Source organism: Centropristis striata, chromosome 13 (assembly GCF_030273125.1).
Source record: "Centropristis striata isolate RG_2023a ecotype Rhode Island chromosome 13, C.striata_1.0, whole genome shotgun sequence".
In the NCBI taxonomy this organism is placed as follows: domain Eukaryota; kingdom Metazoa; phylum Chordata; class Actinopteri; order Perciformes; family Serranidae; genus Centropristis; species Centropristis striata.
In genome coordinates, this window is record NC_081529.1 from 7,311,177 (window position 1) to 7,338,270 (window position 27,094).

At 38.6% G+C, this 27,094-nt stretch overlaps 2 protein-coding genes across 2 annotated transcripts; both read left to right on the top strand.

Annotated features, from left to right (window-relative positions):
* The first annotated feature begins 562 nt into the window (after window positions 1–562).
* Window positions 563–19,117, top strand: LOC131983245 (aconitate hydratase, mitochondrial-like). Its single transcript, XM_059347937.1, has 18 exons — window positions 563–616; window positions 3,215–3,357; window positions 3,827–4,085; window positions 5,780–5,872; window positions 6,046–6,204; window positions 6,320–6,470; window positions 6,568–6,672; window positions 6,756–6,847; window positions 8,059–8,164; window positions 8,554–8,711; window positions 8,854–8,927; window positions 9,696–9,807; window positions 10,768–10,950; window positions 11,243–11,338; window positions 11,781–11,972; window positions 12,114–12,246; window positions 12,881–13,002; window positions 15,041–19,117. The coding sequence occupies exons 1-18, from the start codon at window positions 581–583 to the stop codon at window positions 15,170–15,172; spliced, it is 2,346 nt and encodes a 781-aa protein (XP_059203920.1). The 5' UTR covers window positions 563–580; the 3' UTR covers window positions 15,173–19,117.
* A 1,224-nt stretch (window positions 19,118–20,341) lies between these two features.
* polr3h (polymerase (RNA) III (DNA directed) polypeptide H) lies at window positions 20,342–26,612 on the top strand. The gene is made up of 6 exons (XM_059348194.1): window positions 20,342–20,750; window positions 21,590–21,686; window positions 22,043–22,129; window positions 23,619–23,682; window positions 23,814–24,048; window positions 25,284–26,612. Exons 1-6 carry the CDS (start codon window positions 20,640–20,642, stop codon window positions 25,332–25,334), a joined length of 645 nt encoding a protein of 214 aa, XP_059204177.1. The 5' UTR covers window positions 20,342–20,639; the 3' UTR covers window positions 25,335–26,612.
* Window positions 26,613–27,094: the final 482 nt, after the last annotated feature.

Consider the following 27,094-nt stretch of genomic DNA (forward strand, 5'->3'; position numbering starts at 1 on the left):
AAACTACTTGAGTGAAGTACAACTACTTCAAAACTGTACTTAAGTAGTCTACCTAAATAAAAGTTAGTTACTATCCACCACTAAAGGCACATGAAGTAATGTAGAAACTTCATTTTCAAAAATGTTAACAGACTGTTCAGAGAAGGAGAAAAGGAAGCAATATAACTTGATAACCTGATCCATAATAACCATTATGTTTAATTATAAAAATATTTAAAGTAACATTTAATCTTAATATAAACATTTAAAACTCTCTCTCTCTCTCTCTCTCTCTCTCTCTCACACACACACACACACACACACACACACACAATTAATCAAGGAATAAATAACTAAATAAATCATAAATAAATACAATTTTAAAAAAAAGATAAAACACAACAGACAGAGACAGAGTAACCTGAATGAGAACTTTATAATATTGTTATTGTCTTTGTATATAGCTCCATTTATTTTTAAAAACACGTAAAAGTTTGCCAAAAACTAAAACGAGATTAATTTTAACCCAATAACAACACAACGTGCTCCCTAAACCAGTTACGTCATATGAGGGCGACACTCATCTTTGTCAGTGAACAAAATGGCGTCTTACTGTTTGACTGTCGCTAGACTGCGGGTAAGAAAACGTTATTTTACATTCACAGAGTTGTTGAAATACCTCGCTGTCGACTACAAGTATGGCAACAGATGTGTTATGTGTTGTAGCAGAGCCGCCATTGCTCCAGTGTGACCGGCGGCGGTTAAATGTCCGTTAGAGAGCTCACCGAGCAGCCGTTAGTCAGGTCACAGTGTCCTCGTTTGACTCGTGACAGCGGCACCTTGTAGCCGTTATAAACAACGACCCACCTCACAGCAACACACACTATATCATGTTATTGTTGTTATAGACGCACTACGTTCAGTCAGCTTCAACTGAATAGTGGCTGAAAACGGTCCTAGGTGCTCTGGTGTTTACAAGGTGATCACAAGGTTACGGAGTTTTCTGATCACGCACTAATAACGGCTGAGTGCTGACAGCTGGGACTGAAGCAGGAAGTCTGTTTCTGCTCCTGTGTCGGCTACTGGACCAAATCACACATTATAGATTTATTCTGAGGAGCACGGGATGTAAACACAAATGAATCTTCATGCTTGTTAAGTAATCTGCAGCCTGCACTCTTATGTCATGTCTTTTAAATGATGACTCATGTAGTTTTGTTGTCTGCTGGGTGAGATCTTTCTTTTCTTGGTTCGTTGTCAATGAATTATCTAAATATTTTAATTGCCAACGAATTTCACAATATTAGCCTAAAACTGTTCTCACAGATTATGTCATCACACACATAAACAATCACATATACCTGAATCCACCATCAATATAAATAAATATTACATGCTACAAAGGGGAAAGAACAACAGAGAGATTATATGAATAATAGCAGTTATGTTTCATACAGTAATGGAGATTTATTGGGGAAAGAAGACAATAAATGGTTGCCATAGTAGCGTGCTTAAGTTGTCCATATGAGATGTGCCATAACCTCCTTTAGTTAATGTTTATGAGATGGTGCCATACTCTTTTTCTGTTTGAGGATAATCAGTTGGCAATGTAGAAAAGGCCACAGTCTCACAGTCTTTAGTCTCACTGTTTGGATTGCTTTGAGTTAAAAATATGTAAAAACTGTGTATTTAAACTAGTTCTACATGAACCACTTGCACCTGTTACTTGTTCCTGTCCCAAACACTGAACCTGCTGCAGTACTGTCAGTGTGTTAGGGTGTTGTCACAATGCAGTGTCAAATAGTCATTTTTCAAGACCTGTGTTAAATGTTTTCAACACATCTGAGTTATATATATTTTACTTATATAGTTATATATATGAGTTACATACAGTTTGTATATGGAGATTCTCCTCAAAAAGTCTCAACCTAAGGAAGCTCTATTTAAATGACAAAAAAGTAATATCCCTTAATGTCTGTCTCTGCTTATGGAATTCATGACAAAGACTAAAGTGGTCATATTTCTTCTGTTTTTTTATCACTGTGGTCACCGAAAAGCAACTTTTTCTGGAGCTATGAGAATAGGCCTTTGGGCAAAATTTCTACTGCTGCTGATTTATTTACATAGCTTTGTTTGTGGTTAGTGCTCTGATTTATGTTGCCTAACAGCTTAGCAGATGAGGCTAACCCCTGTAATATGAGCTGGATAATCTTTCACCTAGTTGTATTTGAGCACGGTGACTTTCCACTGAATATCAACTCTGAATATCAGATAGTGAGAAAGTGAACAATAGCACCCCTCTGCTCATGTGATGTCTCATCTAGGATCATTAACTGGTATGACAAGTTTATTCCAATTGTATGATGTAGCTAAAAAGGGCTCAGGGTGGCAGCCAGACATCAGTTAAAAAAGTGGTTGCCCTGCTTAATATATATTACTTTGCTGGTAGTCAAGTCATAAAAATGATTCAAATAACTTGAAACGGTGTCCTGATTAAATTTCTAGTACTCATTCTCATATTGGGTTGCTGCCAGAATTTTGATGCAATAATGTATTTTACTCCATAATGAAGCTTATATTGCACACTTAAAGTACATTAAAGATATTGAAAGAAATGTCTTGAAATGCTTTACAGTGCCTGTTATCACTGACAACTTGTTTCCATTACACGTACAAAATCCTGGCATTCAAAGTCAGTCTTCAGCACCAAAAACTGCTGGTTAAATGGAGGCCAAGCAAGGTTTTTGTACCTATGGTGTCTTTGCTGGCTTTTTTTAGATGATGAATATTTATGTGACAGAACTATATGTTAGAAATGGAATCAGTGTGTTTTTTTGTCAGCTGATGTAGCTGTTGTACAGTGGGACAAGAGTAACAGAATTAACAGTGACTGACTGATTAAAATATAGTTTGTTCTGCTCCAAGACTGATCTTGTAGAGCAGCTCGGGACATTCAAAGTTCTCTTTCTGATCTGATGTCAATGTTTAACCAAACAGACCAAAATGAAGGATTCTTCTTCTTCTTTGTCTTTCTATATGCAACATTTTTATATGTGTTACTCGCAAGATTATGTTTTAACTATCCTGCACCCATTCTTACATAATTAAGTGACCTTCATTCTCTCTACATAGTTATAATATAACTCAAGATTTTACATGTTAGTCCTAAACTGTACAATAAAACTTTGTTTATGGTGTTAGTTCTCAAAGGTGTTGTCTGTTTCTTGTGGTCTAGCTGGCCCTTGGAACCGGGGCAAGGCGTTTTCATGTCTCCGCCGCATTCAGCGCCAAGGCCAAGGTGGCCATGAGCCGCTTCGAGCCCGGCACCAGCATCAACTATGAGAAGATGCACGAGAACATCAACATTGTGCGCAGGAGGTCAGCAGCTGCCCCTCTCACAAATACACACACAGACACACTGTCGTTGTTGATTACAGTTTGGCTCATGAGGACCGGCTGGTGTTTATTACAGCTGCACAGTTAATCTTGTGACAACAACAGTGTTGACAGCAGGGCCCACTGAGCTAACTTTGGATGTCCTGGTGTTCCCCTCCTACAGAGTTCACCACACAGTGTAATCCAGAAATAGTGGCTGTCATGTGACTGTTGCATCCACAGTTAGCACCCCAATGTGTGCTGTCTTGATAAGTTACTTTTTCTGTTGAGGGCATTTTCATGATTCTTGGCCACAGGCAACATTTAGTTCTTTCCTAAAGTGAGACACAACAACACACAAAATAATAGATAGATTGATATTAAAAGTAAGCCAAATCAGTAAAACCTGTAGTATCTGACACTACAAATGCACAATGTTTACCGCATCACTCCATGAATCCACTCCCAACAGGCTCGGCAGGCCTCTCACTCTGTCAGAGAAGATTGTGTACGGTCACCTGGATGATCCTGCTGGGCAGGACATCGACCGCGGCCGCACCTATCTGCGCCTGCGTCCGGACCGCGTGGCTATGCAGGACGCCACAGCTCAGATGGCGATGCTTCAGTTCATCAGCAGTGGTCTGCCCAGGGTGGCTGTTCCCTCCACCATCCACTGTGATCATCTGATTGAGGCTCAGATCGGAGGGGCTCAGGACCTGCAGAGGGCTAAGGTGAGGACAGTGTAATATATATATATATATATATATAAATAATGTGTTATGGTACAGTTATTGGTTACAACTTGCCATTTGCAGAAGAAGGGTTGCAAATTGTGGGAATTCATTTTTTTTTGTTGAGAATAATGGGAAATAAGAGGAATAAAATGTAAATACCGTGGGTAATCTTCTCAGGCTGTATTTACCATGTCATCTTCAGATAGAAACTAACCTGTCACCATATCATAAGCAGATATATTGATCCATTCATTTGTCAAATACATACAATGAAAATATTTCTATTTTGATACCCCACCCCCCATGATACTAGCCTCCATTCTGCCATGAGTTTTCAGTGTAATCTGATCAGACAGAGTCTGGACAAATAGACATGTTCTGGCATGTGTACACTGTTCCTATCAAACAAAAATAAAAGGAAGTGATGGCTCCTTTTGTTTGAAAATGACTGACAAAACATTAAAACCCCTTGTCATGCTGATTTCAGACGACTAGTGCTGCCTGAGGTTTCTACAGTCAGTCACACACACAGTTGATAACGACAGCAGACAACAACACTGACACTGTGTGTTTGCAGGGTTTGTAGCTGATCCTGACCTCAAGGTTCCATTAATGTGTTGGCAGGACGCAGTTATAGAGAGACTCTGCAGCTTTATAACATTCTCCTCTGACTTTTGGCTGAGTTTGTCAATTGACCCAGTTTTTGTCAGTTAACACAATAAGTGTATCAAGAGCCAATGTCTGGCACAATAAAGACCGTAGATCATTGAAATTCTGATGATTTGACTAAATGGGTTAAGTGGTTTAAGTGCTGCAGCCAAGTTTATTTTATGATTCCATCCAGGATACTTGTGCATTTACTGTATGGGTCATTAAAACACACATAGACCTCCCAGCTCATGTCATGGATTCACTTGGAAACAAACCTTGTGACAACTTCTGTAAAATAAAGGACTTTGCAGAATGCTTAACTCAACTCCAAATATTTACTACTTATTCAATTTTTAAGTTTGACCCTTTGTGGCTAATTTTGATCCTTTTTGCAATTCTTTGATGTGTATTTAGAGTCTCACCAATTGCTAATTTTTCGCTGGATTTGGTGGAAATGTGTGCTGAACATCCAAGAAATTTGCAACATGTATTAATGTAAATAGTTGTTGCTGATTTTTTGACTCATTCATATTTCTAATAATTTAAAAAAGGAATGACCTCAATGATTTTAATTTAAAAAAATAATAAAGCTAATAGTTTTAACTTTCTTGTTACATTTGATCCAGAGAATTGGCTCTGGAGCTAAAACCCTTTTTAAGATATTTTGTCTGTATATTTTCCCAAGAAAGATTATTTTGATTTCCTTGAAACCTCTTTTATGGGCAAGTTATTGCAAATATATAACTAAATAAAAACAGTTGATTTGTTAAATTTTAAAGTCTTATTAATTTGGATAACAATTGGTGAGACGAATAAATAAAAAGAAAAAATGAAACTTTGCTCTAAAGGCCAAACTTGCATAATTAAAGTATTTGGATTAGAGCTATAGGATTTTTATTTATAAAAGATTACATAGAAGTTTTTGCAGGGTTTTTTTTGTTGCTTTTCAAGAAAATTCATGACTTGAACTGTGGGGTTTGGGTTAGTATGAAATGAACCATAATATGAAAATAACTCCTCCACAATTACTTTTTACACAGGACATAAATGAGGAAGTGTACAACTTTCTTGCAACTGCTGCTGCCAAATATGGAGTTGGCTTCTGGAAACCTGGATCAGGGATCATCCATCAGGTAATGTACACTGATAATAACAGTGCTATTAATGGCTTTTCTAATAGTTCAAAAAGACGTTTGAGACAGATCTGAGGCATTCCCAAAAATAATAAAATAATAGTCTATAGAAATTAGAAGTCCCAAGGGGAAAAATCTTGTGACTGATTGCGAACGCCCTTTTCTTTGAACAGATCATCCTGGAGAATTACGCCTATCCTGGAGTGTTGCTGATTGGTACAGACTCCCACACTCCCAATGGCGGTGGCCTGGGGGCCGTCTGTATTGGAGTGGGCGGAGCTGATGCCGTGGATGTCATGGCTGGAATCCCTTGGGAGCTCAAGTGTCCTAACGTGAGTTCTTGACACCTGGAATCAGTTTTAATCCTGTTTTGTCTGTCTCCATGAATGTTTCTGTCTGTTTGTTTTTACTCATTTATTAAAGCATGTGTTTAATTTTTTCGTTCAGGTGATTGGAGTGAAGCTGACGGGATCTTTGTCTGGCTGGACCTCTCCGAAGGATGTCATCCTGAAGGTTGCTGGCATCCTGACTGTGAAGGGCGGCACTGGAGCCATTGTGGAGTATCATGGGCCTGGAGTCGACTCCATCTCCTGCACTGGTACCGATTAAATACATTACAAGACTGGAGACACTCTCTGTGTTAAATGACATGTGGAAATCAGAGAATGGAAGAAATTGACACTTTGATTTTTCAGGAATGGCCACTATCTGTAACATGGGTGCTGAGATTGGAGCCACCACTTCCATTTTCCCCTACAACCACCGCATGAAGACCTACATGGAGAAAACTGGCCGTGGAGGTGAGTCTCTTACTGTCGGTCTATTCTTTATTCACCGTCTTTCTGTCACCTACAATGTTGTGTTCTTCTTCTTTCCCTCTCAGAGATCGCCTCTGTGACCGATCATTTCAAAGATGACTTGGTTCCAGATAAAGGCTGCGAATACGACCAGCTTGTAGAGATTAACCTGAGCGAGGTGAGTCTAATAATTTTCACATTATCATCATTGGCATGTACCAAATCCATAAAACATACTTATTAGGGTTTCAGCCCTAAGGAGATTTAGTTTCTTCTTCAGAAATTTTCACCCACAATATGAATCCAATCAGGCTGATGGTGATGCTGTAATCAAAGGTCATAACCCCTAAGACGTACGTCTGATTTACACAAAACTTGGGAAGAGTCTTCCTTCTCTACTCGCTTTACAAATTTGCCTTAAACCCATTTAAGTCTGCCGTACTAGTTTTTTTCGCCATTTTGAACTTTCTGAAAAACTATTTAATCTCCTCTAAAACCATTGGTCAGGTTGCTACCAAATTTTCTGTTGATTGTTATTGAACCCAATCATATTAAAGGTTTTATTAAGTTTGTTGATATCTCATTTCTTTTAAGATAATGACCAATTTACATTAAAAGGGTGTGACTCAGCATATAAATACTGCTTTAGCAGTTGGTATACAAAGAAATCAACTTATTTAAAAAATATATACAAGCAGGAAATATTACAATACGTGCAATGGTCAAACTGTGACTTTTGGATGTCAAAATGCCCTTTTTCAAATAAAGATCCATATTGCTCTTGAGCTTTTTCACCACCTCTTACTGATTATTTAATTATTTATTTTTTCCCAGATTCTCAAATTCTTATGTGCTTTGAATTGTGGGTGATTAACATCCATCAACAGCACACTGAAAAAAATAACTGTTGTTAGTGTGCATGCTGTCTGGTTTGAGTATAACTTACTTAGTCCCTTTTCTAGTGTAAAAACATGTCATACCTACCTATGATCATGGTGAAGTCTGATCTGAGTGATCATGATCAGATCTCAGATGTGTCCTCAATATGTTTTGGTTGCGTTCACACCTGAACAGAGCGGTCCACTGGTGATTGGATCACAGAGGATGTATATTTATATTGTGTTATATTAATAATCAATATGTTAAAGCTTCCCTGATGAGGTTCAATGCTGTCCAATAAAAAATTACAGCAACCACTTCTGGTTTAGTCACATTTTGTCACTTTTGCCATGTCTTATTTTGTGTCACGTGCTTATGATGGTGCATGAGGCAGCTTATGTCCTGATTAATGTTGCTCTTTTAAAAGTTCCCATATTTAGAAAACAATATTAATAGCCAACACAAACATGTCCCCCATTACCTAAAGTCTGACTGTACCTCCTCTAACAGTTGAAGCCCCACATCAACGGGCCGTTCACCCCTGATCTGGCCCACCCTGTGTCTGAGATCGGGGCGACGGCCAAGAAGAGCGGCTGGCCCCTGGAGGTTAAAGTTGGTCAGTACTTATTATCTTACAGCTGTATTATCTTACAAATGTCAATGTTTTTGCTTTGTCTAGTGAAATAAGAGATCTCTGTCTTTGTTCCTACGAGCTGTGTTATTGACCAGATATGATCAGATCACATTACAGCCCTGTCACATGATCTTCCAAATTAGCTCACTAGGAGGAGTACTGATCGCAATACAAGTGACATTTTTGACAGAATGACTAGAATGTAATTAAGATGATAAAGATGTGTCATTTCAGACTTTGTGTTTCCCCTGCTTCAACAATTTTCCTCTCATTTCATTTTCAAAAATAGATAACTTCCAACCTGCCTCTGTAAATGTTTACTCCTTCATTTTAGATTCCTTGCTCTCCTCTTACAAACTCGTCTGTTGCAGGTCTGATCGGCAGCTGCACCAACTCAAGCTACGAGGACATGGGCAGAGCAGCCTCTCTGGCCAAGCAGGCTCTGGATAAAGGTCTGAAGTGCAAGGCCCAGTTCACGGTCACCCCTGGTTCTGAGCAGATCCGCGCCACTATCGAGAGAGATGGATATGTGAGTCAGAATCTGACACATAGCATTTAGGCAGTTTGTCCTTGTCTATATATTTTTTTTACATAAGAGATTGATACGATTGTGTGTGTGTTTAAATGCTGCAGGAAATGATTTCTACAAATTCATGTTGTCCCTCTTTCAGGCCAAGATCCTGAGTGATGTTGGGGGAGTCGTCCTTGCTAATGCTTGTGGACCCTGTATTGGACAGTGGGACAGGTAAACACCTCATTTGTAAAGGCTAATTGTGTCCCAATGATTGATTTAAATCAACACGGGTTCATGAAAACTAATGACTGGATTTCCACTAAATGTACTGTGAATATTTAGTCCTTGGAGGATGAATACTACTGTTTCTGGTGATCTTTCTTCTCACACGATCACCGTGCCAATTCTTTTAACTTGACAAGATATAAGGTGGTAGAGCTGCATGAAAACACATCTATTTTGGACGCTGAATAAACCTTCTTCTATCATCAATTAGAGGCCAAAACTACACATTTACATACAATAAATCTTATAGGAGGGTTGGTGTATAATTTTCTGAACACATTTATGCTTCTAAGAGAATTAATCCTTTTGATTTTAAAGGTGCTTTAAATGCAGTAAACACATATTTTCTATATAAAGGTGTGTGATCTGAGCAGAGAATGAAGTCCCACTCCTTTTGTGTGTGTTGTAATCTAAGTTGCTCTGTTTTTTGGTTGCCAGCTCGGTGCAGCCAATCAGGGCCCAGACTCTAAGTTTTGTCCTGAAAGTCATGTGCAGCACCTTTAAGACACCATGGCTCTCCTTCTAGTAAAGCTATAAGAACGGGGGAATTATTGGTTGAATGTGACGAAAACTGCGGCCACTAACTGTCAGGGTTTTAGACTTTAGTTTTATGAACAGTAAAGTCTGAAGCTCAAATAGAAATTTCCTCTGAGTGATGTTGGTTAAAGAAAATGCATTAGACTAACTAATGCTCTGTGTTTTGACTCTCTTCAGGAAGGATGTGAAAAAAGGAGAGAAGAACACAATTGTCACGTCCTACAACAGGAACTTCACTGGCAGGAACGATGCTAACCCGGCTACGCATGCTTTTGTCACGTCTCCTGAGGTAAGAAGTACTGCAGATTGACCATCAAGCTAAATGAGATAATGAGATAGACTGTACATAAGTAATGGACGTAGTCACCGTGACGTCACCCATTGGTTTGTGACCTGTTGGAAGCATCGAGTTCATCGTTACACTCGTCGCCATCTTGTTTCTGGTACGGGGAGCAGACCATATTTGGACTTTGGAGAAGCGAGAGGGATCTGATCACTGACTACAGCCTCTCTACACCTCAACTGACTGAGAGAAGCTGCTGCTAATCCATGTTAGCATTAACTGGGATGTTAATTTTGGCTAGCAAAAAACAAAAACAAAGTGTACATTACTTAACTCAGAAAAATGAACAGCGACTCCTTGGAGTGTCTGTTAGTCCAACCAAACGCTGAATATGACATTTTAATGAACAAAATGAGAAAAAAAACTTTTATATAACTTTATTGACATGTTGCCGTGGATATGCATGGCTCTGCTTCTCTCCTGGTGATGGCTTGCCTTGTTGGTGACCCGTCAATCAAAGGTAGCCACGGCCCAAATCATACGATTCTTTATCTTCTATTTTCTTCTAAATGGGGCCATTATTTACACTATTAACATCATCTTGTCTTGAAGAGTATTTTTTACAAGCAATTGAGACTTTAGTGTTGTCCTAAAAAAAATAAATTCTGAGGCAATAAATCAAGTGAGAAGTTTTCTCATTTTGTATTGAAATGAATGGACCAAAATGCTTTTGCAGTCGCCATCAGCACCCCCTGCTGGAATTTCCAGTGGAATGCAGCTTAAGGCACTTGCTGGTTTGCCTCCCTGCTCAGACCCGGAGGTTGCCGCCTGATAAATACTCAATAGACAGACTGGCAGTAGCTCATGCATACAGCATAGTGTGGGCTTAATAAAATGTGTCTTTCTATATTCCTTGGTGTCTTTAACATGTTTGACCCTAAATGCCTTTTATGTAATTCACTGTAGATTGTCACTGCCATGGCCATAGCAGGGACCCTCAACTTCAACCCAGAGACCGACTACCTGACAGCTGCTAATGGAGAGAAGTTCAAGCTGCAGCCCCCCAGCGGGGACGAGCTCCCCTCCAGGGACTTTGACCCAGGCCAGGATACCTACCAGTACCCCCCCGCTGAGAGTGGCTCAGTACAGGTGGTTCTTTCTTTTTAAGATACGGTAATGTCGAGAAAGTAGCACAGCACTTATAAAACAGACTTTTAGTGAGAGGAGCAGCTGTGTTGAATAAGAGTCTGAACCAGTACATGAAAGAGTAAATTAGTGTACACTGAGAGCATGATCAGGCTTGTTTAGACAGAAATGGGTATCAAGACAGTTGTTAAGACCGAAAAGGATTTATTTTGTGATCAATTAAATTCAGTTTGATCTGGAAGTTTGAAAATGTTCTTTGAAGAACCTTCATGTCTTACACGAATTTGATGTTCAGGTGGATGTGAGCCCCACCAGCAACCGTCTGCAGCTGCTGGAGCCCTTCGACAAGTGGCATGGAAAAGACCTGGAGGGGATGAGGGTTCTCATCAAGGTGAGCAGGACACGGAGGTCAAGACTGCATAGAATCCACATTCTTAGTGGACGGCTCCACTCAATAAAGCACTCTAGACTCCTTCTCATTTTAAACTCCCAGATGCTACCACAGTTTTCTAATCCATGTTTTTGGATGATTATACTAGTTTGGCTGATTTTTCTAAATTTTATGCACCAGGTTAATAATACTTTTACAAATGAGTTTTTATTTTATTTTACTTTTAACCTCACCATGTTTTTTTAAAAATCTGATATATATTTTTTTTCACTGCCTATTTCAATTTTAGTCTTATTAGTTAGAAAATAACCCAGCTTTGCACGAAGGTGACTGAAACCGAGTCACATAAATGGTGTAGTGTGAAATAGCAGTAGTTTAATCTGTCACTTCTTTCTTTCCTCTCCTTATACCCCCCTCCCTCTCTCTTCCTCTGCTGCTGTAGGTGAAGGGAAAGTGCACCACTGACCACATCAGCGCTGCCGGGCCCTGGCTGAAATTCCGCGGCCACTTGGACAACATTTCCAACAACATGCTGATCGGTGCAGTCAACATTGAAAACGACGCCGTCAACAAGTTGAAGAACCAGCTGACGGGCGAGTACGGAGGTGTGCCTGATGTGGCCCGCCACTACAAGGTCAGTTTGATTAAAAATTCTTCTTGTATTGCACAGTTTATCAGCAATTTTCTATTTTCTATTTCCTATTTTATCTACTCTGCCCTCGCCCTGACACCAGTTTAAATGTCTCCTTTGCCTTTGTTTACCTGTATGATCCAGGCCAACGGCGTGAACTGGGTGGTGGTTGGAGACGAGAACTATGGAGAAGGGTCCAGCAGAGAGCACGCTGCTCTGGAGCCACGACATCTTGGAGGACGCGCCATCATCGTCAAGAGCTTCGCCAGAATCCACGGTGAGTTTCAGGGCATGCAATCGACCCGTCCATCACATTTGAGATATATTCTGACATCATTGCAATTTTGTTATGCTTGCACTCAAACTGTTGATTTATTTTTTGTAATGAGAGCTAGAGGCGACAGGGAAACAGTATCTTAAAAGGTGTGATTGGGTTCCAGAGCAAGCTGATGATTATTTAGTCTGACATGTTTACAGTCTGCCAGAATAAGGAGTTATAAGTTATAATTACAGTCCATTAGTGCAGCCAGTTTGTAATTGGAGGCTGGATGTAGGTAAGTGGGGAGATGAAAGCCTGTCTGATCCGAGAAATGCTGCTTTCACTTGTGTGAAAAGATTCCCTCAGAAGCAGAAGCGCACAAAATAACTGCTGCTGTTGTGTATACAAAGCTTTCAACGTCACTCAGTCTTGAGGGAAAAAAAACCTCTTACAGCCTGAAATGGAACAGCTAACTCATCAAGAGAACTGCTGCTAATCAATAACATCCAAACACACAAACTCCCATGCGTTATTCTCCATGACCTTGTGCTGCTGTGTAACAGATACGCTCCTGACACACAAAGAGTCCTTCTCTGGTTACCTGGTGGAATGAGTCAGTCTCATATTTCCATCTTTTTTTCTTCGCTCACAGAGACTAACCTGAAGAAGCAGGGCCTGCTGCCTCTGACTTTCGCCGACCCCAAAGACTACGACAAAATTCGCCCTGATGACAAGATTTCAATCACCGGGCTGAAATCCTTTGTTCCCGGCAAGGTGAGGAAACATCTACACTAATGAAACATTGATTCAAAGGAAGACTGAGCTTCTCTTTACCTTAGTTCCTCAATGGGGCTTTTTCATTTTTTAATGTAATCATAATTTTTGGCAAGAGATTTCTTTTTTCAAATTTTCTGGATGTTGAACCTCAGCTCCTATAAGTCTCAAATTAACTGTGTATCCAAAACACAGACACCCAGCCACCCTTAAAGGAACACTCCACCGTTTTTCCATATTAAAACATGTTATTCGGTCAAGTAAGACGAGTTGATACAGACCTCTTGCATCTCAATGCGTGCACTCAATCACCCTGGCGCGCGGCGCCACTTGGCTAGCACTTAGCTTAGCCCAGTTCATTCATTAGGATCCAAACAGATGGACAGTTAGAAGCGACCAAACTCCTCCACGTTTTCCCTATTTAAATACAGCTACACGAGTAGTTAAACGACCAAGTATGGCGACACAAAATAAAACGTGGCGATTTTCTAAGCGGATAAAAAGGATAACTATAATGTATGGCGGAATAGCACTTGGGAGCACTTCGACTCGGCGCAGTAATATCATCACTCCTGAAAAAATCTTCTCCCCCTCCCTCTCTGTGAAACATGACGGCACTATATACCTTCTGCTTGTTATCGCAACCCTTTACGATGCACGTTATAACCATGATTGTTCACAAATATCTTCCTACAACCTGATACTTCGTCAGCTCTGCTCGAACTACTACTCCTGGTGCAGCTCACGTTGGTTCTGTTGACGGAAGTGAGAGGGAGCGGAAGTGAGAGGGAGAGGGAGGGGGAGAAGATTTTTCAGGAGTGATGATATTACTGCGCCGAGTCGAAGTGCTCCCAAGTGCTATTCCGCCATACATTATAGTTATCCTTTTTATCCGCTTAGAAAAGCGCCACGTTTTATTTTGTGTTGCCATACTTGGTCGTTTAACTACTCGTGTAGCTGTATTTAAATAGGGAAAACGTGGAGGAGTTTGGTCGCTTCTAACTGTCCATCTGTTTGGATCCTAATGAATGAACTGGGCTAAGCTAAGTGCTAGCCAAGTGGCGCCGCGCGCCAGGGCAATTGAGTGCACGCATTGAGACGCAAGAGGTCTGTATCAACTCGTCTTACTTGACCGAATAACATGTTTTAATATGAAAAAACGGTGGAGTGTTCCTTTAAGGACAAAAATGTCCCATTTGAAACCCACAAATTTTGATCCCACAACCAAACCATCATAAAATTGTGCATTATATCTATTATATCAGGCTTTGAATCTAGAGTCCCAGCCTCATAATTGTAGTTTGAATATTTTCCACCACATTGACCCAGTTTGTCCCATGGTGGTAAATACATGTTATTTTCCTGGTTTCCACTAGAGTTATTGCTACTTTATTATGGAGCACTGCAGTGTTTGGTACAGAGAATCAAACCAATGTTGCTAATCATTGACATATGCCAGGCTAAGACATCCTCAAAATAATTAGTATCAAGGAAATAATTTATTTTCCATTTTGGATTTTTTTCATTAAAAAAAACATTGTGTCATTATGTGTTGTGAGTGTTAGTTGTTATAATCAGGACTGATGCTAGCTCAGTGAAAGTGGAAAATCATATAAAAATTTAGTATTTTAGAGCAGTTTAGGAAGGGAACATTACCTAAATTACCTAAAACAGCAACTTTTTAATGTAAGGTTCCACAAAAAATATATTATAATTATTATAATAATTAAAGTATTGGGGATTTTCTTTTTTTCATAAACATAACAGTTGCATTATGTAAACAAACTGGCATTTAAAGAGTTAAAATTGAAAATAAATTGATTAAATTAATTACGATCAGAACTTGGTTGAAGTGGTTGAGAATGGTACTCAGTAAAAGTGAAAAACAATAATGTATAATTCCATGGCATTTTTGATGCAGACATTCTGTACAAGGAGAACTGCTTTTCAAAGTGAGGCCCAAGGGTTGAGATGGTATGTAAGAAGAACATTATAAATGATTGACACATGTTGTTCTCCTCCTGTGTCCTCCCTCCAGCCCCTGACAGCAGTGATCACACACAGCGACGGCAACCAGGAGTCCATCACTCTAAACCACACCTTCAACGAGACGCAGATCGAGTGGTTCAAGGCTGGCTCTGCTCTCAACAGGATGAAGGAGCTCCAGTAAATGGTGAAGAAGAAGGAGGGAGCGGGGCCAGTAGGGGCCACTGAGGGGCCTTGGTTAAGAAGGGGTGACTGGGGAGAGAGAGGGGCTTCGCAAAGAGGAAGAGACAGTGTGAAAGGTAGATGGTATCTAGACTTGTTTAGGGACAGATGTAGTCCTGCCCAGACAGAGAAAACACACATACACACAAACACACACACACACAAGGTCGCTGTACAGATGAAAAGCGCACACACACATACACACGAGCACATGCATGCACAGACAGGATTACTGTGAAAGCACTCCCGATGACAGGCAGAAATACACAAATGCACTCAAAACAAGCGCACACACCCAGAGCTTAGCAGTGTGTGTCTCTGTAATAGGCAGCATCGTTCGTCCTGGCAGCACTCCTCCGTTAAAAATCTGATTTGTCAAGCTTAGTTGTTCATTGAGTGTTAACCTGCAGTGTTCAACACAGACGCTCATCTTTCTCCATTGAAAGTTTATTTTCCTGGTTTTTGGGAATGTATCTAGCAGTACACGAACCCGACTGAGGCCCAGATTTAATAAAGTTATTTACAGAATTTGTATTAAAATAAAAGTGGTGGAGCAGTGATGACTTAACCCTAATTTTAAATGAGTTATGCCAAAAGCATCCTGCTTTAATATCTGCAAAATCAATCCTAATACCAGAAAATTCTTGTTGTCCATTTACTTCCTTTTATAATGTTTGTGTTAATGGTTTCCATCCAAACAGCTCAATAAGCTCACTGAGTTCAACTCGCATGAATGTACACTCCCTTCATCATCTTCAAACCACATGTTCTCTATAATTATAAAACATCAAATGATGATGAATTCTACCAACCGTCCTTAATTTTCAACTTGCAGTGGACTGATATATTTGCGGTTTTCTATTTGGAACAAGTGTTTCCTCACTAATTGTATTCCAAGCCACACTGTAAACAGACTACCAGGCACACTTATTTACTGCAATCAGTTTCAATGAAATCCCATCAGCCCCTGTACTGCCACAGTATGACTGCAGCCTGATCTGCACTCACTCAGTGGGAGGTCTTGGGCTACAGAGCAGAGTCTCATCCAGCAGACTTTTACTGGTGTGGGAGGAGACCGGGGGCCTGCATGCACATTTTTTCAACTTAACCCTGTTGAAACAGAGCAGCTAATATTGGTAGCGAGAGCAACAATTGCGGAGTCGTCACTGCATCTATTTCTCTACACGCGTGTGCAAAGCCCCGCACACGGTGAAACACAAAAACAGAAAATGATTTTGTTTGCACACTGCTGCTCTTCCACGCTCGCTTGCTCATCCTCTTTTCTTTTTTTTTGCCTCATATAACACTCCATTGTGTGAAAACTTCGGGCAACAAACCACAACACACACTGCCATTGTGTCAGCGCAAGCCTCGCTATTTTCCTCTTTCCATCTATGTTATATCCTGTGTGCGTGTGAGTGTGTGTGTGTGTTAAGCATTATTGTTTTTTATCGGGTTAACATCGGTCTGTGTTCGCTTCTGTGTGTCCCTCTTTGCTCATCCTGTCTCTCTTGCTGCTTTCACCAGGCTGGGTCATGCAGTCCAAACCACAACCTGATATGTTTAAGGGGATGTAGGCTGAAATCTGATATGTCACATCAAAGCTGCACTGGAGAAGATTTTTAATGTGAAGTCTGGTGTATAGACAGGAAATCTTTTTTTCAGTCAGTCCTCATTATCATCCAGAGCTGCCAGTGTGTGAAATTGCCTCGTGTAGCTGTAATGGGAGATCACAGGCTTCGTCTGTCTTTAAATTTTTTTTTTTCAGGTTGAGGTTTGGTCTTCCATAGCATGAGAAGGCCTTCTGTCTTCTTACACAAACTAACGCACAATCTAGTGTCCAGATGCCTGTCCACTAGCACTTTGTAGATCTAATGAAGTAGTTTTAGGTGTGCTTTGCCACGCTTTGTTTACTCTCTACGCACATTTTACTCTTAAGCATACATCTCTGTTGTGTGTGACAGACAGTAGAACATGTTGATTCAAGATCATTCTTGTATTAAGTTTGGTATAAACCAGTGTTTTGCCCTGATGTAGATCTAGTGTTCACCTCTCATACACTGTTTAGATATTTGTGTGGGCTTAGGGATGTTTGAGGTTGTTACTGCTATGTTTAAATGTAAGGGCACTGCTGGCCCTCCGTGTTTAGCTCATCCAAAAGGTGTATAAATCTGTCACTTCTTCATTCTGCTGTAATAATTACATTTCCTGAGCTAAATCCCTATGTACTAAAAAGTCAATGAGTTTGGGCCTGTGTGTAAATGATGTGATATATAGCTGCACTTTGTATAGGGGTGTGTACATAACTGATAAAGCATTATATAGATATAAATATATATATATAAACAAAGAGAGAGTGTAGGTGACAAGTTGTATGCTGCCTGTCTAAATGAGAGCTGTTAACTCTTTTTGTGACGACTTGTAATATATTGTCATGATAAAGAGTCCCCTTTGTGGTCTTCATTCAAGTGAATCTACATTCATCTAAAGGTTTCACAAACCACTTTTGGATTGTGGGTTCAAGTAAAGCACAGATGTTGGATTTTAACTGTTGGGTACTGCTGGGCTTTGACAGTGAAAAGGTGGCTCTTGACGGCCCTTTATATTTTTTCTAACGTTTTAGTTTTGTTTATATTATTTTCAGAGGCAGAGATGATTTTTTAAAGGCAGCAGCGCAACTTAAGAGACATTTTGAACATTAAAGGAATAGTTCACACCCAAAATAGTCATTTTTATGTCAATTAGTCAGCAACTGTTATCTTAAATTCTCGAAGAAAATATTTCTTCTTGCATTTCTTCACGGTAAATAGAAAATCTGAAAACAGACAAAATTAATGATGTATAGAAGTAAATGGGGGACCTTTCAGTTTAGCATTTTTGCCAGCTATTTAAAACACTTATGCCAAAATAGGAAGTACTGAGCATACGACTCAATAAATAAGACGTTGATTACACTGGACGGGTTGTGTTAAGTTTGTAAACAGATGTTTTGACACAGTTTTGCCGTTGTTAAATACTGACCCCATTTATTTTAGTTCATCAGTAATTTTCTCCATTTTTGGATTCTTCGTTCACCATTGAGGTAAACGAGGAAAACAAAAATTTCTTCAAATATTTAACATAAGACATAGTGAGTTACTGATATACAAATGGCCATTTTGTGGGTGAAGTGTGCCTTTAATGACTCCATGTAGGGGTTATCTGTTCATATACTCGCCTGCTCGACACTTTGAGAATCCTCATTTCTTTATTAAACCCGTCACTTTAATGGTTAAACACCCAGATTTACTGCCAAAGATGCCTAATGAAAATAATGAGATTTTAAGAAGTAATGGTTATGCATAAGTTGTGTTTGAAAAATATCACTCATTTTTATGTCATCTTTCAAATGTATCACCACGTCCATAATAATTATTATGTACAGGGTGTTGTTTCCTACAGAAATCAGGATCATATGTATTCATAAAAATACTGATTTGATTATTCTCTGTCAGCACATTTCAAACAGCCACTTGTGAAGCAGTCTGCTTATACTGTGATGTAACATAATGCTTTGTTGTTCACTGGTTCAAGCCTTTGAGTTTTAACAGCGCTACTGTGAAGTGACAAATCAAATGATGTTGATGAAGGCATGCCTGTTGTGTCATTTTGTACTCAGGTGTGCTCTGTTTGGTCCTCTGATGTGTTTAAAATTAATTTTACAACATGCTTCATTTGTTCAGATGCAGCAAATATATATATGGAATATGACCAGATGTTTTCTCATAGTGATGATTCTCCTCAGCACCAAACTCGACTTTGTAAAAGTAGATGATTCAGAAACGCCTGCGGTTTTATTGCTTGAGAGATTTAAATGATCTTGACATTTACACAATCAGTGGTAAATTAATAAAGATGTAATTCTAAAGTGAACGTTTGTGTGTTTTTCTTTGTTACAATGTACAAACTGCAAAGAGGCTTACAACAGTGGAGGAACAATCGTTGTGTTTGCTGCCCTCAAGTGCTGCTTGTAAACTCCAACAAGCTGTGATCAAGTCTGTACGACTCAGTCCTGACACAGTATTCACTGACATTCATTACATCGCCACTTTACTGTTTTATTCAGTATTGATAATGTGTTTATACAACTAATGTGTGGTTCTAATCAACAAATTTGAACTATAAACTAAAATAATCACTTGCATGTCCATACTTCTGTGTGTATAACAATTATGTGTTATATAGTATTTTTTAACATTCATCTATGAAATTTCAATAAAGCACATTGTCATACTGATGCTAAATAATATTTACTGTACTCCTAACTTATTTAATTTATTGTTGAACTCTAAAAGTGGCTTATTTAAAGATGTGAATAGCAATACAGCTAAGAATATTTTTGTCATTTAAACTTTAAGAGCAACTTCAGTGAATTGACCTCATGACTATCATACTTGAATTTATTTTAATTTATATTTATTAATTTATTGTGAACACAAAGTATACTTTTAAGTAACATAATTGAATTAAAAAAATGCAAAAAACAAACAAAAACATTGATAAAGGTAAACAGTCTGTGAAAATCATTCAAACTCAATTATTTATTTTCCTTATCTTTTCACAGTTTTTGTGTATTTAAATTTTCAGGGCATTCATGGTAATTTACAGATAAATGTACATTGGTAAATAGCTCTATACATGGATAGATGGGGATGATAAATATTAAGTAAAGGGAGATTTGAATAAATAATTACTATCGATAAAGAAATAATGAATACAAATAAAAAGTTAAGAATAAAAAAAATGAATATATTAAAACATAATTATTATCAATAATTATGTAAAATAGGAAAAAGAAGAAATAAACAGGCGGTTTGGTACCAGAAAATAAATAATCAGTGATAAATATTTTCAGATGATATTCTGCTAAAAATAAATAAATATGGTAAATAACGATTTTAATATTTTGTTTCTTATTTATTTATTTATTTTTTTGTTTTAACTTCTAAAATATGTGAAAATCTATGGAAACCAAATAGCAGGTTATGGTCATAAACATTTTTTTTTACACATATTAACCGTGGATGTATTATAAGAACTAACTGTAAATTATAGAACACATTAATGATAAGAGCTTTAAAAGTGTGCACTGTAGCTTTAAGTTTTGCGACATGTCGTAAAATCCCACTGTCGGAAATAATCACGTGGAGACACCATGGATGTTTCAGAGTTTGCTGTAGATTATTCTACTTTAGTGAAGTGTGTTTCTTAATTGTGAACAGTTGTTGATACATTTCTGTTTGATCTGCGCTGTGGAGAAACAGGAAACTCTGTTCGGAGAGTAGGCGACACCTCGGAGCTCAGCGGACAGCTCATACCACAGCAGCTCTGAGTCTGTGTGTGTTTATGAGTGTGTGTTTCTAAGTGAGTACCTGCTCACAGCCGGCATCATGTTTGTGCTGGTGGAGATGGTCGACACTGTCAGGATCCCTCCGTGGAACTTCCAGAGACAACTGAACGAGGCTATAGCCGAGGAGCTCAACAAGAAACTGGCCAACAAGGTGCGTGCGTGCGCGTGGTCGTATGCGCGCGCGTGCATGTGTCAGAGAAATTTGTTTTTAACTTACATAGCATGCAAAAAAAACCCCAAACATTAATATTATTATTGTTATTATTATTATTATTGTTATTATTATTATTATTATCAGTGGCAGACGGGCGAAAAAATAAAAAGGGCACATTCTGCACAACACGCCCCCCCCCAGGAGAAAAAATTTACATTTCTAAGTAAAATGCATCAATCTTGTGCACTTTGAGAGCTAAATGAAAGCAAACACCTCACATTACATTTTTCACAGTTGGGTGATACCCTATTATAGAATCTTTGTTTTCCTACTGTGACATTTTTAATTGCTGTTAACAGGGCTTTCCACTAGGACATGGAGTAGACAGCCAGTGTGGAAAAATAGTTGGCTCTCCAGGGGCATCCCCCCCGGAGGATATTTTTCCCATAAAAGCCCTCTCACACATTCTAATGCTACTATTTCATCACATACACTGATCTTGATCATAAGAGATATAGAAGTTTTTAACAATTCAAACATGAGGACCATTTTTTTAAGGAAGAATGTATATACAATATAGACAGACTAAACAGTTAAATTGCACCATTACACAGAAAAATGTTAATATTACACAGTTGAATGATAATACACCTGATAGTATTGATCATATTGAAATTGCACGGCTTGGGAATGATCAAACTGTGTGTGACAGATATAGAAATATCATTATGAAAACTTTGACTGTACTATCTGTTCTCTTATTTATCTTATCTTTAGTTGTTGTTGTTGTTGTTGTGACTTGTGTTATATTGTATTTTCTACTCTCACCACTCCAGGTGGTGTATAATGTCGGCCTGTGCATCTGCCTGTATGACATCACTAAACTGGAGGATTCCTATATATTCCCAGGAGACGGAGCCTCACACACCAAAGGTATGATGCTGCTGTCTCATTTCCTCATACACTTTATACTCTATAGAGTTTGTATGCATCCAAATACTGCACCTCGATTAACACTGAGCCTGTCCACTAAGTTTTCTAGTTATGTGTTCATGGTAAATGTGATATTGCAGTTTCCAGTTCCTGTTCATTTCCTATCCAATGATAAAACACTTTCTCAGACTTGCAGAGTGGCAGAGGTTGGTCTGAGGTGACACAGAAACCAGATTATTGCCACTGTTAGTACTCAGATCCTGTTTAAAGTGAGGATTTATGGACTGTTCATTAGCTGTAAATGACTTCACCTGACTCACTGATTGGTTCCCATCTTCCTTTGGTCTTTCTGTCAGTTCATTTCAGGTACGTTGTTTTTCACCCTTTTCTTGATGAGATTCTGCTCGGCAAGATCAAGTACTGCAGTCAAGAGGGCGTTCATGGTAACCTTTGTCTTTCCATCTCAGCATGTATGATCCCTTGAAATGTAATCTCTGATTTATTCTCAGACCTCAATGTGACGTCTTCAAAGTCTTTTGTGAACCAACAGTTCAATTCCTAAAAACATTTAATTTACAATTCAATAAAACAGAAGGAGCAAATCTTCACATAGGAGAAGCTGGATATTCCAAATGTCAGAATAGTATCTGTTTCTATCTACTCATTGAATAAGAACAAAAGTACAAATTAAAGTGAATTTGAAAAAATGTTTGTGACTTAATTGTGATGTAAATTACCAGCTGATGAGATTGTTCTCATCAGTCAGCTGTAGCATATATATATATATATGTATATATGTTCTGTTTATATATATGTTGTGTTGTCTACACAACCAGTCCCATTAGGATCTGAGAGATTTCCAGTTGTTTGGTGCCTTTTTAATCTTCCACTTTTTCATCAATCAATCTTTGTTAGCATAGCACTGTTCATACAGGTTAGTGCAGAGCTCAAATGACTGACAAGCCAATAATAAGACAGAGCAAGTGCCATTGTGATTACTTTATATGTATTTTATATCTTGGATATTATGTGTATGTGATAATATTTAATACTAAGTTTATAATAATTATTATTATTATCATTATAAGACCGTAAAAAACAACAGAAAATACAAATACAATTTAACAGTTTGCGACTAATACATGCAAAAAAAATGTAAATGTAATTAAGTAGTTTTAATTATTTTAATAACAGTAATGGTAGTACTGGTAATGGTAGTACAGATTTAAAAGATATAATAGTAATAATAATAATAGTCACATTAAAGCTAGAATAAAAACTGTTTCAAATAAATTAAAGAGAGGAAACAAAATGGACAAATGAAATGAATCCGTTGAAAAAATATATACAATGTTGTTATTATTATTATTATTATTATTATTATTATTATTATTATTATTATTAATAATAATAATAATAATGTATATATTTTTTCCACGGATCCATTTTATTTGTCTGTTTTGTTTTCTCGTTAATTTATACCGTTTTATTTTTATTATAATAATAATAATACTAATAAAATAACAGATGTTGATAAACCGTTCTGAATCAAAAGCTTTTCAGCTGCTGTCACTCTTCTGGAACCAAAGTCCCATGAAGCTGTCGTCCTCTTGTTGTCTGAACTGGGTTCATTTGCTGCTAATATTTAGCCAACTTACATCTGTCTGTATCCATGTTATTTTTCAGTGTTATTAAAAGCACACGACTGTCTCATGACCTTATGACAGGTCTTAATCCTTTGTTGTCTGCACCCCATGTGACTTTTAATATATAATATAATATCACTTAATATATTGGACACAAAAAATCTTGTTAAGCTTCATTAACAAAGCCTGAATTGTGCTTAAGACATTGTAAACAGTCGTCCTGAATGCTGTGCCACATGACACTGGAGCGCTGTAAACACTGACACTGTGACCTTCTGCTTCACAGTGACCATGGGTTTCTTTGATGACATCCTCATCCCACCAGAGTCTCTTCAGCAGCCTGCAAAATTGTATCCTGACTCAAAATATTACTTTTAAATTAAGTAACCTGAATAATTACATTTTTTCTCCTCATCTGCATCACATACTGTTTAGATTCTCCTGGTTTATAGTGTCTGCGGCTCCTTAGCTCCAGTCTCAGCGATGAAGCAGAGCAGGTTTGGCTCTGGGAGTACGAGACAGACGAGGGGGCTCATGACCTCTACATGGACCAAGGAGAGGAGATCCGCTTTCGGGTGACAGACGAAGTCTTTGTGGACACGTCGCCAACGGGTCCGGCCGCTGCAACCACAGACACGCCAGCACAACCGGGACAGTCTGCAGCGCCACCGGCAGAGGAGAGCGTGGAGAAGAAAGAGGCGCCGTACACGCTGATTGTAAGAACACACCTCATGACTGACACACATTAACATCAGCTGTTTAAGTAAAACCAGCAAAAAACACCAAGTGTGAAAAAATCAATGCTCATTCTGTCTGATTCAGACTTTTTATAGGTTGAAGTTTGGTGGAGCTACAGTCTAGAGTTTTCTGTGTACCAGTTTAGGGTCGGCCTCCTTCCAGTTTTTCCAAAAAATTGACTGAATGTGTCATTAGGGATCATGAAAGCAGTCCCAGTCCCCGACAGCTGGTGTGTACTGTTGACCTGATGCATTTATTGCCAGCTGTCAATCATGTCTTGTAGAGAAATGGCACAACTTTTGCTGTAAACATGATTAAAACAGAAATTGCTCTAGTTTACCTCTGGTAAGTAGGGAGTGGTTACCATGCCACATCCTTCTGAGGCCAGCATCATCAGGGCTCCACTCAACAAAATGCAGTTGTCATTTTTAGTCACTTGCAGTTATAAGTCAGCTCAATGATAAAAATGTGACATTAAAAAAAAAAAGAAAAAGTTGATAACAGTAACCGAAACAAAATTCTTTGCAGTTTGTGTTGCATCTGACAGAATTTTAATCTTAAATGTTATTAATTAGCGTGTCCACCCTCCAGTTCCTGGATTACAAAGATTTCAGTAGTGCAGCTGTTGTTTTTTTATTTGCTTTGCAGTTATCTCTAAAACAGGTGCCCCATGAGCAAACACACCAACACAACACAGCAGTGTCTCATCCAGGTTCTGACTGTAACAGCAATATTTTAAACGTCACTAATTGGGAGGCAACCAAAGGGTAAGAATTGGCTACAACCTCGCAGCCATTCCTGAAAACAAAAATCTAAAACTTCAAGAATCTTCATCCACTTTTAGTCTTAGTCAGGTTTGACTGTGCAATTTAAGCTGGTAGTTCATGTCGTACCATCCTCTAACTCCTCCAGGGCTGCAAAGGTTTTAAAGGGAGAGAGCTCCTGTTGGTGCCTGGTAAGGCCAGAAAAGGCCACAGGAAAAATAATCCATGGTGCTGGAAGCTTGGTGACGTAGCTACCACTTGCACTCTTTGCCATTTAGTGCCCACTGGTAAATAAACTTGAATAAACTTTCACTGTATAAATGCTGTTGTGCTTGGGCTCTTAATCATGACTGAAAACGGTGTGTGGGTGTGCTATGGGCTTTATCTTTGGCCAAAATGAAACAAAAGTAGCTTCACATCCATCCTGACCCACTGTGCTGTTGTTTCAGGGGACCATCTGTGACCCGGGGCTGGGGCTGCTGTCATGGTGGAACAGTTAGCGCCGAGGAGGAGGAGGAAGAGGAAGAGTTTAACACTTGGTGGTTATCAACCACTGGCCCTGATCATGCCTGATCGGAGAGACGAGGGACGGTCGGCCAGAGACACAGAACCCATGAGTTTGGGTGCTGAAATAAAGACTCGAGTCAAGCTGCTGTCTGAACCAAGATACTGTCAGTGCAAAGTGACTGATGTCACGTGACACTGATTGTGTTGTAAATACTGCCCATAACATACCAGCTTCATGTAAAATTGACCAAATGTTTAAAAACAGAATCTTTTGATGGACACTTATATTCATTTGGCTAATTTACATGAGACATCGAATTTTGAGGTTTGAAGTGAGAGAACTTGAGGACAATTTATAACACTTTTGTATCATCAAGATCCATATAAAGGCAAGGCACCAATCAAAAAGTGATTTCAGTTGGATTACATTTCTCATTAATTAATAAAAGTAAATATTTAAGTAAAAAATAATCGTATCTATATTTACCATTTTCTTTGTAATTTGATTGTCCCATGGGTTTCCTATCCTCGGTTTATTTAACAGCCTTTTAATATTTTGTATTCCTATTTTGTCTCAGTAAAAGGGCGTATCATCAGCGTGAGTGGTTGTGATTTTGTGTGATTATAGGAAGTATATCAGAACGGATTAGCAGCCAGGCTTAAAATCCTACAGTTTGAAGGGCAGTGAAGGCCACAGTCCTGTTGGTTTATAACAGATCTGCTCTCTGCTAAGGTTGTCACCAGACCACAATTTTACACTTCGATACAATACGAAAATAAAAACACTTGATACCTCTTTTGATAGTACAGCAAAAAAAGGGGGAAAAAAGTCATGGGGACAGGAAATAGGATAAAAAAGTGTAAATTTGTCGTATTTTCTATATTTTCCATAGTATCAAAAATGTATAGAAGTATCAGTACTTCTGGCAACCTTACTCTCTGCACTGTGAATAACTACAGTGTTGGTCAGTTGAGTCAGTTTGGAAGCTCACACACATGCTTGTGTTTTGTACAATCACAAATGCAGTGAGCTGTGTTTCATGTGACAACTGCTTGGCCAGTTAATGTTTGTCTCAGTTGTCTGTTGTGAAACTAGGTCAGACTGTATAGAGCTTTTGTCATTAAAAAAAATGGTTTGCATGTGACTGTCCTTGCAGAAATATTGCCTGCAGAACGCTGAGCGTAACATAATGTACCATGGACTATATAGAATGTGAACAATGGTGCTGCTCTCTTAGCTCATCTTGGATATTAAAACTGTTTGGTGTTTTTTTTACTGGTGTTTCTATAAATATAAGCATGGAAAAGGTTAAATCCAGGGGTGGACCCAGAGGTTAATCAATTTATGGAGGCTATATGCATTATTTGTTCAAGCAATTTGAGATAATATGCCTCTGTTATATTACACTTTTCTGTCTTATTGTTCTCCTATTGTCTTCATCATTCCTAAACCAGAACACAACAAATGGTAAGTATGACTCATTTTCACTCCTGCCACCTAAAAAGAGGCCAAACTTGTCTTATGTCACTATTTTTAAGTTGCATAAGTAGGGTAGGAATTTGGGGTAGATATCATGACTAATCTTGAACGTTGTTTATGTTATACTATGCTGGAGTACAGTTCAAGGAATGAATGTTGATCTGACAAATATACTAAATCTTAATCCATCCCAAAATAATCATGGTTGCTCTAATTGCAAATCCAAGATCCCCAACAATGCCAAATAACTGTGGTCTTTTATATTCTAATCTG

Excerpts from the sequence above, each read along its gene's own strand:
- polr3h (XM_059348194.1), top strand. The coding sequence starts at position 20,640 with ATGTTTGTGCTGGTGGAGATGGTCGACACTGTCAGGATCCCTCCGTGG. Across the intron at positions 21,687-22,042 it reads CGGAGCCTCACACACCAAAG|TTCATTTCAGGTACGTTGTT; the intron begins GTATGATGCTGC and ends TCTTTCTGTCAG. Across the intron at positions 23,683-23,813 it reads CTTCAGCAGCCTGCAAAATT|CGATGAAGCAGAGCAGGTTT; the intron begins GTATCCTGACTC and ends CTCCAGTCTCAG.
- LOC131983245 (XM_059347937.1), top strand. The coding sequence starts at position 581 with ATGGCGTCTTACTGTTTGACTGTCGCTAGACTGCGG. Across the intron at positions 617-3,214 it reads TGACTGTCGCTAGACTGCGG|CTGGCCCTTGGAACCGGGGC; the intron begins GTAAGAAAACGT and ends CTTGTGGTCTAG. Across the intron at positions 6,205-6,319 it reads GGGAGCTCAAGTGTCCTAAC|GTGATTGGAGTGAAGCTGAC; the intron begins GTGAGTTCTTGA and ends TTTTTCGTTCAG.